General features: G+C 35.4%; 3 protein-coding genes across 3 annotated transcripts in view; 2 read left to right on the plus strand and 1 right to left on the minus strand.

Moving 5' to 3' along the window:
* LOC129787950 (peroxidase) overlaps positions 1–14,636 on the plus strand; it is a 34,564-nt gene extending 19,928 nt beyond the window's left edge. The window contains exons 5-11 of the mRNA XM_055823835.1: positions 6,488–6,876; positions 8,847–9,373; positions 9,443–10,020; positions 11,749–12,027; positions 12,088–12,187; positions 13,011–13,040; positions 13,851–14,636. Of these exons, the coding sequence (XP_055679810.1) occupies positions 6,488–6,876; positions 8,847–9,373; positions 9,443–10,020; positions 11,749–12,027; positions 12,088–12,187; positions 13,011–13,040; positions 13,851–14,591 (2,644 nt within the window). The 3' untranslated portion in view covers positions 14,592–14,636. The remainder of the gene's footprint in view (positions 1–6,487; positions 6,877–8,846; positions 9,374–9,442; positions 10,021–11,748; positions 12,028–12,087; positions 12,188–13,010; positions 13,041–13,850) is intronic.
* LOC129787983 (protein Peter pan) overlaps positions 1–14,658 on the plus strand; it is a 1,185,971-nt gene that overhangs the window by 769,577 nt on the left and 401,736 nt on the right. The window lies entirely within an intron of this gene.
* Positions 1–14,658, minus strand: part of LOC129787980 (L-dopachrome tautomerase yellow-f2-like) — a 1,067,766-nt gene that overhangs the window by 769,577 nt on the left and 283,531 nt on the right. The window lies entirely within an intron of this gene.

Genomic DNA, 14,658 nt, shown 5'->3' on the forward strand with positions numbered 1-14,658 from the left:
GTAATGTTGATGAATTGAATATCATTGTGAATGACACGCATCTTGCAATGCGCGCGCGTTCATTGTGAAATTTTCTTCCAGCGAAGAATAATTAGAATGCAATTTATCAAGTCACTCACGGGGAGATGACCAAAAAAAAACGAGCTGCATGACACGTAGAAACAGATGTTGATTTAATCACACGGGACATCTTCTTGTTTGTATGTTGTAGCTTATGTAACTTTTACATATGTCTCGTTATGGGAGAAATTAATTGTCTATTAGGAAAAATGTTGGCAAAAGCCATCAGTTTTCTCATCAGTTGGAGGTAACAAGAAAGGAAAATGGAGTTTTTTTTAGTTTGGGGGAGATTATTTGATTAATTGAGATGGGGGCGCCTGGTAATTATTATTCTGCTTTCATTTCTTTTCAAGATTATTAAAATTGATGGGCAATTTAGATGGAGGTAATTTAGTTAATTATTATTCCAAGATTATTTAATATAATTGAGAAATTTATATGGAGCCGCCTGGTAATTTTTAAATGTGTTTATTTTACTTCAAAAATATTTATTTTGATGATAGATTTAGATGGAGCCGCCTGGTTGTCTCCCAGAACATTCTATTCAATGAAAAATTAGCAAAAGATAGACAAGGATTCGCGTGATTTTCACCTCTGGCTCTCATTTGACAGCGAAGTATTGAATAAATTGAGATAAAAGAACCTAATTTGCATTCACGTGCTTTCCATTTAATTAAAAAAAAAGCATTTAGCTGTGGAGACGCCTGGTTAGATCGTACGTAGTGTACGACTATTTTACAAAATCCTACATTGAATACATTTTAAACCCATTAAAAACCTTTGGAACTCATAAATTAAGTTATTTTAATCGCCCAAAAAATCACCAGAACGACTAATTGCTCACACAATTTACGAGATCTTACACAATAATATTTATTGCTGCTATTTTTCCTGCAGATATCTTTATGAGTGTTTTTTAGGGTTTCTGAATATTTTAATAATTTTATTAGTCTCCCATTTAATTGGGTCAAATGTCTGTCTGTATAAAAAATTTTACTGCGATTTTTGCTGTTATACATTAACTAATTAACACACTCCTTCATTGCATTTTATTACCCCCTAAATTGTGCAGAATTTAGTCATATTTTAATGATTAATAAATAATTTATTACTTTTGTGGGAATTTATTTAAAAATTAGACAAAGAAATATTTTGACTTTTTGCAAATGAAAGCTACAAATTTCCACTATTTTGGATTACATTGAATGGAAAGCTTCCCTGTCAAACAAATTTTGTATATAGACATTGCAATTACGTGCCATAAATCAAAATGTCGTGCTGAAGAGAATTTTTAAGATGCGTCTGAATTGTTCAATCGCATTGGAAAATGCAGCAAAAAATGTGGAAATATTTTGCAATAAGAAGTGAAAATTAAATCCATTCACTCTATTGAATAGATTTTTTGCATTTTATAAAATAAATAATTTTTTTTGACATTTTAAAAAGTCCACACAAGAGTGACAAATAAAAGACTTTGAGGAAAAATTGCACCAATTCATCACCTTTGGGGTATTTCGACTTGGCAAATTTATTACACATTGAGTGAATGCTTTTCACAACATCACGATGCGGGATTTTTTTCTCTACAAAATCTATCCTAGAGGCTCTCTCTCTTTGGAAGCTTTTTTTTTATAAATTATTGCCTCGTGCTGGACATAAATAATAATAATTGGAATTCCTGAGACTGATTCAAAAGAGATTGACTTTGCTTGTCGCACCAGCTTCTTATGCAAATTTGTCTTTATTAATTTGAAGCAAATTAACCATGTCACAGATCAGTGATTTAATACATTTAATACACCACAACAGTGCACTATGTGCGCAGTGTGTGATTCAATACAAGTAGCACTGTCGACATTTTCAAAAAATAAATAGATCCACGATGAATTTGCAATTTCGTGCAAATAAGCTCAAGTTTCAGGTATGGGGGCTTTTCATATAGATTTTATATTAAATGCCAATTGCAGAGATTCATTGTTAAGACTTTCACTGCGCACATAGCTTAAAACAAAACTAATTCACTGACTCCATATCAAGTGGTGCGAAAAATTAGCCGTTCAGCTGCCCATAGCCAAATGGAGGAGAGTTCGAATTACGTGCAAAAAGTTCACCTGAAGAGATGCAGTTGATTTCAGGGGAATTTATTTACTTTTTACCTGTACTTTGTTGCACCAGGCATAGGTGAAAAAGCATCCTATTATTATCCAATTATTAATTCCACCACAGGCTACCAATGCTCACATGTTGCTCATATTTGCAAGAGACACTCTCTCTCTCTCTCTCTCTCTCTCTCTCTCTCTCTCTCTCTAAAAGCTCCTAAATGCATTCGTATATATTCAATTTCAAAATCGCCAAAAGGGAGGGAAGATTTGAGAATTTATTCATTTTATACATTTTATTTTTTCGACTCAACCATCAATATTTATATATCGGGTAAATGTGGTGCACACTGTGTGCACCGTTTATTGCCACCAGGCTTTAAGGTTTTTCAATCAGAGAGGCAATCAAGGTAGATGAGAGATAAGAATGATTTAAAATGCAACACGACGTACAATTTAGTGGGTAATTTCATTGGAATAAATTGTAATTTTTGTGTCAAATTTGAGAGGGGTGGAAAGGCAATTGAAATGTAAAAATTTCCCAGAAAGATTTTTGATTTATTTGCAGAAAATTGTAGGTTTTCAAATTACTTTGTAAGAGCTATAAAGTGACATTTATTTGATGTAAATATTCCAAATACAACTGGAATGATTACATAAAGACTTTTTGAAAGCTTTTTGTATGATTTTTGATGCGATTTAAAAGCTCATTTAATGCTTTTTATTCTTGGTTGAATTGCTGATTTTTTTAATGTATTTTAACATAAAAATCAATAATTCTTAGCCAGATCTTTTAAAATATTTTTCAAGTTTATAAAGAATTAAAAAAATTAACATTAGATAATTATTAAAAAAAAATAAACATAATAAAAACATTTTATTTTACTTACATAACTTCCCAATTGATACCTATATGCTAACGATGAAACATTTTACCTTTTAAATGAAATTTAAATTCCAAATAAACGAATTAAAACCCGGTTGGTGTCTTTATCGCCATGCTCTCTGTGAGATGGCTTATCATCTAGAAAGACCTTCTTTTATCGCATTTTGCAACTCATTAATTTACATTGCATTTCCATTTTCACCATGAATAAACATTTTTGCTTACTTGGGCTGTGTGTAGTACATTCGCGCAAAGGCAGATTTTCATTAGAAACTCTCGCGCATATCTCTTCGTGCTGGGCATCAAGATTGGGGAACTGGATGGCGATATTTAACACACATGAGTACCAATCTGGTTTTTCTTTCACGAAGACGTTGCGGACTCCACACGATGCAAAAATAATGAATTAATTTATGCACACACGCAGGGATGGCACAGCAGCGGGACGAAATGAGCGAAGAATTCTCTTTCTTGGAAATTTTCGACAACTCGCGCTCGTTCAAAAGGTGTCTTTTCCACACCCGGAGAGGTGCAAGAAGATGATGAAGAAAAATGCATCATATATAGAGAAAATATGCCTTCAATGTAGGGAGATCTTTTCGAGCGCGTAAATTTGCGTGTTTGGAAAGTTTGTATACCGCGAATGAAAATGAAATTCCCATGAAGTGGAAAAAAATCATTTCATCTGCACGGAAATAGTGCAATGAGATGTGTGGAAAAGGTCATTGGTGCCATTTCTTTTGCATTTAACGCACCTCAAATTACTTTCGCTCTTGCACCGTATTTCCGCGCCAAAACATTCCCATTCGCATGGTTTTATTTGGTTACCACATTTATTGTTGTTTTGACGGTGCAAAAGTGACGAATTTGATTTTTCTTACACACACAATTTGTGTCAAGATCGTCTCATTTACACAATGTCTTAATTTATTGTTTGTTGTGATGAATTCAATAAGATTTGTTATTTACTTATTTAAGAAATTTTTAACGGATAATTTTTTTTCTTTATTTACTAAAGAAAAATTGTTTAAATTCTTCTTTTTAATTTTCTAAAATGATTGAAGAAGATCACGTGAAGAAATTTCTTAATTAAATAAATAACGAAGAGTTTGAAGAAAGATCTAAGATAGATTTTTTTCTTGAAAAATTAAAATCTCAAAGAAAAAATTACTCTCATTGTTTTTTCTTGAAAATGAAGTGATCTTTTCGCATAAAGAGATCGTCTTTTAATGATTTTTAAATACAAGTAAAAAGATTTCCGAATACGAATTTTATTCTCAAAAATTTCCCTTAAAAGAACCGCAAAAATTCTCTTAATTTAACATTAAATTAATTAATTGATTTTACCAGCGAAATTAATTTCTTTAGAGTATGAGAAGTATGATATACTCGATAGCATGTATAATATCTTTAATACCTTTTAATGCTACATTGTTGCTAATCATATTCCATATATTTATCGATGAGGCAAAAAAGTGAGAGTATGAAATATTTTTCCCGCAACTTTTTGCTTTTTTTTTCTCACTACTTTACCTTTTTTATTGCAATTTAATTCGCTTAAATTGTCCTACGCATCACGTGGACTTTGGTGTCAGCGGCAATTAGATTTCTTGTTGATATGAACGTGTATTTGAGGCAGGTGAGCATAATTGATGTACATATGTGTGGGGATGGGTGTTGGGAGAAAAACGATGACCACGGGTGATTGGTTTGCTGAAGCAAAGAGAAAAAAAAGAAGGGCAAAAATGCATTTTATTGAGAGATGAGGTAATTTATTGCATACGAGGTAAATTGTCGCTTCGCTCCAATTTTCCTCGCCCCGCTTCGCGGGGGGTTTTGCGCTTCGCGCAAATTTTAGAGAAAAAAAATTGTGATGATTTATACGTTGATTGGAGCCACTCATCAACCCAAAAAAATTGCAAAGAGAAGAAATCATTTTCATACAACATTTCAGGCGCGAAATTCAAAAATTCGCAAAAAATGCATGACTGTTATATGGGGGCTACCCGAAGGGGGGCTTTGGGGGGAAAATGAATACGGCCACTCGAAACCGCCTGATATAAGGAGCCTCTGTACCAAATTTCATCGCGATCGGTCAAACGGTGTAGATTTGTATAGCCGAACACGACGGAAGATTACCAACAAACAGACCTTTCTTTATTATATAGAAGATGGAGAGCTCTCATCAATCTAAAAAAAAAAAAAAATTCAAAGAGAAGAAATCATTTCCATACAACATTTCCGGCGCCAAATTCAAAAATTCGCAAAAAATGCATGACAGTTATATGGGGGCTACCCGAAGGGGGGCTTTGGGGGGAAAATGAATACGGCCACTCGAAACCGCCTGTTATAAGGAGCCTCTGTACCAAATTTCATCACGATCGGTCAAACGGTGTGGATTTGTATAGCCGAACACGACGGAAGATTACCAACAAACAGACCTTTCTTTATTATATAGATGGAGAGCTCTCATCAATCTAAAAAAAAAAAAATTCAAAGAGAAGAAATCATTTCCATACAACATTTCCGGCGCCAAATTCAAAAATTCGCAAAAAAAGCATGAGAGTTATATGGGGGCTACCTGAAGGGGGGCTTTGGGGGGAAAATGGATACGGCCACTCGAAACCGCCTGTTATAAGGAGCCTCTGTGCCAAATTTCATCGCGATCGGTCAAACGGTGTAGATTTGTATAGCCGAACACGACGGAAGATTACCAACAAACAGACCTTTCTTTATTATATAGATGGAGAGCTCACATCAATCTCAAAAAAAAAAAAAATTGCAAAGAGAAGAAATCATTTTCATACAACATTTCAGGCGCGAAATTCAAAAATTCGCAAAAAATGCATGAGAGTTATATGGGGGCTACCTGAAGGGGGGCTTTGGGGGGAAAATGAATACGGCCACTCGAAACCGCCTGTTATAAGGAGCCTCTGTACCAAATTTCATCGCGATCGGTCAAACTGTGTAGATTTGTATAGCCGAACACGACGGAAGATTACCAACAAACAGACCTTTCTTTATTATATAGATTACACGACGACAGAAGAGATATTTTCTGAGGCGATATCAATTTTCTCTTGCCGACAAGAAAATATAATTTTTGCATTGCACCAATTTGCGCCACTGTTTATGCGATATATGTTTAACTAAAATGGTCGTGAAGAGTGTGAGGGTTTTGCCATATCAAGTGTCTGAATCAGCAATTTGCCTCCCCTCCGTTCTCTTGTTTGTATTTGTCCGCCACCTCTTAAGAGCTCCCTCCGACACTTATAATTGAGCCGTTATTTGCATGTTGTTTTGTCTATGCCGGGGATGACGCAATTCCGCGGAGGAATTCCAAATGGAAAATTGCCCACAGAGTGCCCCCACACGTGCCAGAAAGTCTAATGTTAATGTGTGGATTTTATTTCCTTCTCTTCACCTCTCTTTGCCTGTGCAGGTATGGGCTGTCGTATGAGGACATCGAGAAGGGTTTACCGCACATTGATACCTCCAAGACACATATTCGTGAAGTCTGCCCACCTTTCCTGTCCGGAGTGGACTGCCGTCCTGGCAAGTACAGACGCTTCGATGGGCTGTGCAATAATCTCGAGAATCCAACATGGGGTGCCGCCAATACGCCCTTCCAGCGCCTCGTTGGACCCCTCTACTCAGACGGTATCAATGCCCCGCGAATCAGTATCACAGGTCACGAGCTCCCCTATTCACGTGTTGTATCGCGAACGATGCATCCCGATGATGGATTCCACGATCACGCTGGTACGGTGATGGTGATCGCTTGGGGACAATTCATGGATCATGACTTCACGCTCACGGCCACGCCACTGGGTAAGTTGAGCAACTTCCTCCACTCTGGTGTACACACACGTAACACCACCATTTCATTCAAAAGGGGATTATTTACGATGTAGTTGGACCTGCGATCGAGTGAGATCATGGTCGGGTTTTCACCGGAAGTTGAGGGAGTTTATTTATGAAGTAGATTTCTGTGCTCATGAGAGAAAAAAAATCTACCAGTGAGAATTTACGATTAAGCACATCTGATTACTTCCCAGTGTGACTGAAAGATACAGAGATTGGCTCTTAAAGTGCGATCGATATTGAAAATCGTTAAAGGAAAAATTTAACTGAAAAATCATTGGGGAAAATTTAAATTTCAAGAGGGGATTAAAGGAATTTTGCAAGAAAATTAAGGCAAAAATCATTTAAATTTTAAATTTAGATGTCTTTGAAAATAACAAATCAAAGGTTTAAAATTAATTTTAAAAACCTTATGAAGACGATTTATGGACTTTTAACTGGGATCAAATCTTTCGATCAGAAAATAAGGATATTGGTAAGAAAATATTCTGCTTTTGATCAGGAGAATGTTCTGTTTTAGCCAGTAGAATGCTAATTTTGGCCAAAAAATATTCCAATTCCAAGGTAATGTTCAAAATTGTCAGAAAAATCTGCAATTTTGATTAGGAAAATGCACATTCGATCAGGATAATAAGTAATTGATCAATGAATCGGGTACATGATCAGAAGAAGAAAACTTTAAAGTTAGGAAAAACAAGCAAACCAAAACGGAACATTCTCCTAATAAAAAGCAAAATTTTCTGACAAAAATCTTAATTTTTTCGTCAAAAGATTTAGTCCTTTTAACTGTGATTTTTTTGATTATTAGAAACTAGAGAAATTTCAGAACCTAAATGATCTTATTTTTTTATCAGAAGAAGAAAATTTAGGGTTCTTAAAAAGTATTTTTTTTTATCAGAGATTAAGCTACAAAATTTAATTTTTATAAGTTAAAACATATTTTTAGGCCTAATTTTCTTAATTTTTATCTTAATTTTCAATTTAAGGATCCAAAATCAATTACAGAATTATTATTAATCATTTTTTATTACTTTTTTTTTTTAAAACTATGTCAAAAATTAAAAATAAAACCTCCTCGGTTGTCTAATAAATAAGAATTCTAAATCATGCTAACATTTCGAAGATTGATACCTTTTTCTTCAGGTCCACACAAAGTTCAAAAATTCATCAAATTCCTCCCAGACTTTTGAATTCCAATTAAGCAATCAACATAAATTATTCTAATTTAATTTAATGGATTAAATAATCGTTTTCTGCTGAAGAAAATTCTATAGGTACTCATAGATTTAAAAACAAGTTTAGATTTTACCTTCTAATAATTTTTTTTGCGAAAATCCAATAAAATTATCTCTGGCAAGCTATTGCATTTAATTCATGATAATTAAATTTTAAAATTATTCCGTGAAAATTGCAGCAATTTACAAGATTTTTCAAAATGTTGAATTAAATTTGATGAAATCCTCGTATCAGCAAGGTGGACAAAATATCCGGGGCGATGAAAATATTGTTCCTGTATCTGACACTAATTACCATTTTCAGGTTTTTCAATGCATTTATTTTTCCAATATGAAAATGTCTCAATTAATTTTTCACGTGGAGACTAAACGGGATAAATGGTTCATCGACAAAACTCGTTAATTTCTTCTTGGATTTTTTTTTCATGTACCGCCAAGATGGAAATTAAAGAGCAATTTTCCCGTGAATATGCTCTCGCAATGAGACTTGGGGGTATTTTATCATCAGTGTCGCGCAATTGATGCAAATCACACGGAGGGTTAATCATTGGGCATTGCGTTAGCATTCTTGGTTGGGTGCATTGCAATTTTATTGATTCGCGTGCAGATTCAGTTTGAGCGAGAGAGAGAGAGAGAGTTTATGCGAAATTCCGCGTGGTTGTGAAATTCACGAAATTTGCATTTTCTCACACCATCGAACAGATCCGATTAATCGCAATGATCCCGAGGAGTGCTGCAAGCGACCACCACATCTCAAGCATCCCTACTGCAATGAGCTCCGCATTCCGGACGACGATTACTTCTACAGGTTGTTCAACGTGAAGTGCATTGACTTCGTGCGGGGCTTCCCATCACCACGACCTGGCTGCCGTCTTGGGTCACGACAGCAATTCAACACACTCACGGGAGTCATTGATGGGAATACCGTGTACGGTGTTACGGAGAAATTTGCCAGGAAGCTGAGAGCTGGCTTTGGGGGGCTGATGCGGATGAATCCTGTCTTCGCGGAATACGGTCTCAAGGATATGCTGCCACTGAAGCTGGATATTCCCGATGAGGGATGCACAAGGCCCAATAAGAGTATGTTCTGCTTTGAAGCTGGAGAGATTCGTGTCAATGAACAGCTTGTGCTCACGTGCATGCACACCCTAATGGCCAGGCAGCATAATAAACTTGCCACGGAATTAGCTCAAATTAATCCTCATTGGGACGACGAGACGCTCTTCCAGGTAAATCTACGCGAACTTCATCCCTCTTTCTTAAGCGATTTATTTATAATTTTTAATTTAAATTTTAAGGAATCCAGACGTATTAACATCGCCATCATTCAGCACATTACCTACAATGAATTCTTGCCAATTCTCCTGGGCAAGGAAGTTATGGAGAAATTCGGTTTGGTGCTGCAGAAGGAAGGCTACTGGGATGGCTATGATGCTCACATTAATCCCGCCATTATTGATGCCTTTGCCGCAGCTGCCTTCCGCTTTGGACACTCCCTCCTGCCCACAGCTGTTGAACGTTGGTCCAAGGCACACAAATTCATTGCTTCGAAGAGATTGTCAGACCTCATCCGTCGTCCGTATGATCTCTACAGAGCTGGGGTATTTGATGAGTACTTCATGGGGCTGATGAATCAAGTGGCACAGGCTATGGATGACTCAATCACGCAGGAAGTCACAAATCATCTGTTCAAGAAGGAAGGACATCGTTTCGGGATGGATTTGGTGTCCTTCAACATGCAACGAGGCAGGGAATTCGGTCTGCCTGGGTACATGGAGTTCAGGAAGTTCTGTGGCCTGCCAACGTCTAATACTTGGGATGAGATGTTTGGATCTATGCCCAATGATACCATCAGGAGATACGAGAGCATTTTCCAGTAAGAAACTTTATTTTATTATTTGATTTTCTTTTTGAATTCTTATTTAATCTCTTATTTTTTTTATTTCTCTTCTCAATTTTTCTCTTGATTTTCCTATTAATTTTCTTAGTTGTGCTTTAATTTTTCTTTTAATTTTCTTTCTATTTTTTATGGATTTCTCTCTTAACTTTTGATGATTCGCCAAAGAAATCAAAATATTCAATAGACGAACATTAAAGAGTACTAAATCCTTGCCAAAGAAGTGAAATTCAATTTAGTACTTTATAGGCTTTTTAGTACTTTTTCCCATTTTATTCAGTATACTTTTCCAGCTGGAATTTACTGTGTTTGGTTAGAATTTAGTATGTTTTCAGATAAAATCTAGTACTTTTTACTATTGAATTTAGTACTTTTTCGGCTTGAATTTATAACTTCGTCTAGATTTCAGTTTTTTTTTTGAAAATGAAATCTTAAGAGGTAAATTCAATAATTAATGTACTAAATTTTAGTCGAAAATATATTATGTAAGTTCTAGCCAAAAATATAGTAAGTTCTAACTGAAAAAGTTCTGAATTCAGTTGGAAAAAGTCTTAAATTTAATCCGAATATGTACTAAATTTAAGCGGAACAAGTACTAAATTCAATCCCGAAAAGTACTAAATTCAATCCCGAAAAGTACTAAATTCATGCCGATGAAGTACTAAATTTTAGCTGAAATTAAGAATATTCAGATCTTTGAAAAAAAACTGTGATTATTCGCTAATCTTCGTATTATTCTCACAAAACAGTCAAAACTTTCGGCAGATATGCACCCCTTGGTTTCTTCTGAATTATTCTCTTAATTTTTCTTCTATGTAAATTTTCCTCTACACCCTGTACTTCTTTATGCGTGTATGTCGCGTGAGTCGAAAGAAGTTAAAAAAGATATTTTATGATTTCTATTTATCTAGTCATAATTTGTCACTCACCATTATAAACACATTTATTTTAACATTAACCAGCTCTTAATGGGCCATAGAGAAAATCAATCTCTTCTGCGCGATAATCTTCCCATTAAATTTAATTAAGTGCTCATGTACGCGCTCTGGCTTCTTTTTTTGCAAGAAGTGAGGAATTTTAAATTGATGCGTGCTCCCGTGGAAAATATAAATTAATCTCATTTTGCTAACTTTAGGACTTGATCTAAATTTTCTTTTTTCACTTTGATTTTGAAAGGAAAACTTTGAAAATTAGTTTGTATTTTAAAAAGAAATTCCCGTTGTTGGCGGGAGATTTTAACCAAATTATTTCTTGTGAAAGATCGTCTTGTTTTCTCAGGTGAATGAGTCGACAAATTAAATGAGAGTTTTGCATCATTTTTTTGAGACAAAGTTGCAGAAATGCTCTTTTGAAGGTATTTTATTGTGCAGAAGACAGATTGCAAAGAACCCCTCTTTGGGTGATCTTTGGCGTGATCTTTGACAATGCACACAGAAGTCTCTGAGAGGATCGCGATCATGTGTGCAAGACTTAAATCTATTAAGAGTTGATAGGCAGAAGACAAAATCCTCGATCATGTCTTCCCGCAAACACTCAATCCCAACCATTTATCTCTCATCCATTGTGTAACACGGAGGATCACCCGCGAGTGATCGATGGTGGGTGCATTGTTTGGGGGACAGAGTGCGCGGCAAATTTATTCATTTAGATCCATTCACACCTGACATATTATTTTATTGCGCTGTGGCATCTTTTGTCGTCAATTAGGCATCCTGCTGACATTGATTTATGGTCTGGTGGGGTCTCCGAGAGGTCTCTACCCGGCTCCATGCTTGGCCCCACTTTCGCTTGCGTCATCGCAACACAAATGAGCTACTCACGGCGCGGAGATCGCTTCTGGTACGAATTGCCAAATCAACCGTCATCCTTCACGCCAGAGCAATTGCAGGAGATCAGGAAGATCAAGCTGTCGCGCTTGATATGTGACAACACCGATCTCATTGATACCATCCAAATATACCCAATGGTTCTGCCTGATCATGAGATGTGAGTAAAAAATTATTTTTTTTATCAAAGAATGAGTTAACTAATAAATTCACTTTGCAGTAACCCCCGTGTGCCATGCAAGAGTGGAATTATTCCATCAATCGATCTGACCAAGTGGGCAGATTATGGACATTCACCAGACTACTCACCTCATCAATATGTAAGACAACCTCTGATTTCTTTCTCCTTCCCCGCACCGCACTGTGCCAAAGAATCATTGCGGAATTTGATTGATTGTTTTTAGTTCAACTTTTACTCATTTCTTTGCCTTTTGCAAAGCTCACATAGACAGTTCCTAGTCAAATGTGATGGATATATTGTAGTTTTGCAAAAGAACTTTTAGTATAAGTCAGGTGTTTGATGTGGTTTAACCCTATTAATCTCAACTCTTGAGGTTTTGATGAGAACATCACTTTCAAAATTGGCTTAATTTCCTTTCTGCTAAATTTAATTTATTGCCTGATGTTTTTAGCTGTTGGATTTGAATTAAAAATTGCAGTTTTAAAATTATTTACCTAATCATTTAATATTTTAGCCTGTGAATGATTTTTTGCAATTTAGGATGACCTTTAGAATATTTTTTTTATTTAGAATAAAAATTGAAGAATTTAAGCCAATTTATTGATCTTTTCCAAGATCTTTTCCTGTTTAGAAGTAAATTAGAAGTAGAAATATTCCAAATTCTACTTCTAATTCCGTACAAAGTAATTTTATAACGTTTTACTGACCTTAAGAAGTAGATGAAAGTCTCCGAAAAACTCAATGAAAATATTCATAAAAATTCACAGCTTCTAATTTATTTTTCTTGTAATTTAATTAAACAGAGAAGATAATAGATGAATATTAAATTAATCAATAAAATATTTACAGGTCTTTCACAGACCTCAACCTGGCATACAAAGTGTTAAAAATTATATATAAATTCACCATTTTTATAACAAAATATTTCAATTGATTGTGATAAATTAATTTTCTCTTTGCAGCAATATTTCAATGAGCTTCACGATACCGTGGTAAGCTTCAAGAAGTAAATCAAAAAGCACGCTAAAACCCCCCAGCACAGAGACACACGTGTAGATGTGACAAAACCCGGGTGCACCAAATTCTGTACAAAGCTCCTCCATACCGTGGGGGTGGAATTGGTATAGATGAAGAAGTTAAATGAACAAAAAAAATCCTGTGTTTGTGGTTCTCTGGAGTGGGCGCACCAAAAGTTTTGGAGATGAATTTTCCTCCATAAGAAAAGAAAGAAAACACAAAAATATGCATTTCCTTCTCCTCCCCCCTCCTCCTCATTTAATTTTAGTCCATTTTTCATTCAACAGTGTGCATTTTTTTTGTAATTATTTATTTCTCCTTGTAATCTTCATTTTGCCATTTTTTCTATATATTTTGTAATATTTTTTTTTATTTGCTCTTGTAATTCGTTTAATTTACTGAAATATGATGATTGTGTAGAATTTAGCGGAATGAAGAGCATTGTGGGTGGTGTAGTGTTTTATTATTATTTTTTCTTCCTCTTAGATCCCTTTTCCCCTATTCTTTTCTTTTCTTTAGTTATTTTAGTTACTTTGAACTTCTTTTTGTACAGAAATCTATATTTTTTTTCTTGGAATTTTTATTTTAAACCTTTCGCATGCGCCTATCATTCTTTTGTAATAAATCTAAAATGTTTATAAAATGAAAATGAAAGAAATCCTGTAAAAAAATGTATATTTTATCAATTTTTTATCTAAATGTAAATGAAAAAAAAATGATTGTAAATAATAAAAAATGTGAAGTGAAATTAGATTTATAATGAAAATGAACAATCTTTTATTTAGCCATTTTATGCCAACAATTACCTGAGTTTCAAGAGGAAGAGACGTAGTACGGACTCACAGACGGAAGAGTATCGTCTGTATACGATTTATGGGCCAGCTAAGAATGTCACAAAGGGAAATGGGCGAAGGAAGAAGGTCAGGACGACGACAACGGAGGCTCCCAAGGAGGCTCTTGAAGCAGCAGATTTAGCCAATGATGAATTCTTCTTTCGCAACATGAAGCGACCACCGAAGAAGGATAAGAGTATCCGTGATCAAGTTGAGATCTTCCGGGAGGGTGCTGATTACAGTGTTGAGAGCGACAAAGAGATTGAAGATGATCATGAGACTGAAGATCGCGATCACAGTTCACACGAAAGTGATCGCAGCCAAGAAGATCGAAGAAAAAATCATAAAGATCACGAGACAGATGATCATGAAGATCACGAAGAACACAGAGGCACAACATCCAGCAAGATCGACCCAAATTCCAGAGAATCATTCGTGGATTTCTTCAAGAATGCCGACAAGGGCTTCCTGGCTGAATTCAATGAGCAATTCAATCGAAATAGTAGACTGACGGACGGAGATGGCGACAAGACGTCTTCGTCCCCCGAGGAGGCGGCTGAAAAGTGGGTGGAAGACCTAAAGAATCGCGATATAATATCGGAATTCAATGAGCGTATCAACAACAGACCCCACAGGCGGCATACTAAGCAGAAAATTCCCAAATATCAATCATCAAATTTCACTCATTTGTAAAGAAAGTGATCCTCTCATAAATAAATTGCCTGTAATTTGTCCCTCCTCATCAGCTTTAATTTGTTGT

The sequence above is a fragment of the Lutzomyia longipalpis genome, chromosome 1 (genome assembly GCF_024334085.1).
Source record: "Lutzomyia longipalpis isolate SR_M1_2022 chromosome 1, ASM2433408v1".
Taxonomy (NCBI): domain Eukaryota; kingdom Metazoa; phylum Arthropoda; class Insecta; order Diptera; family Psychodidae; genus Lutzomyia; species Lutzomyia longipalpis.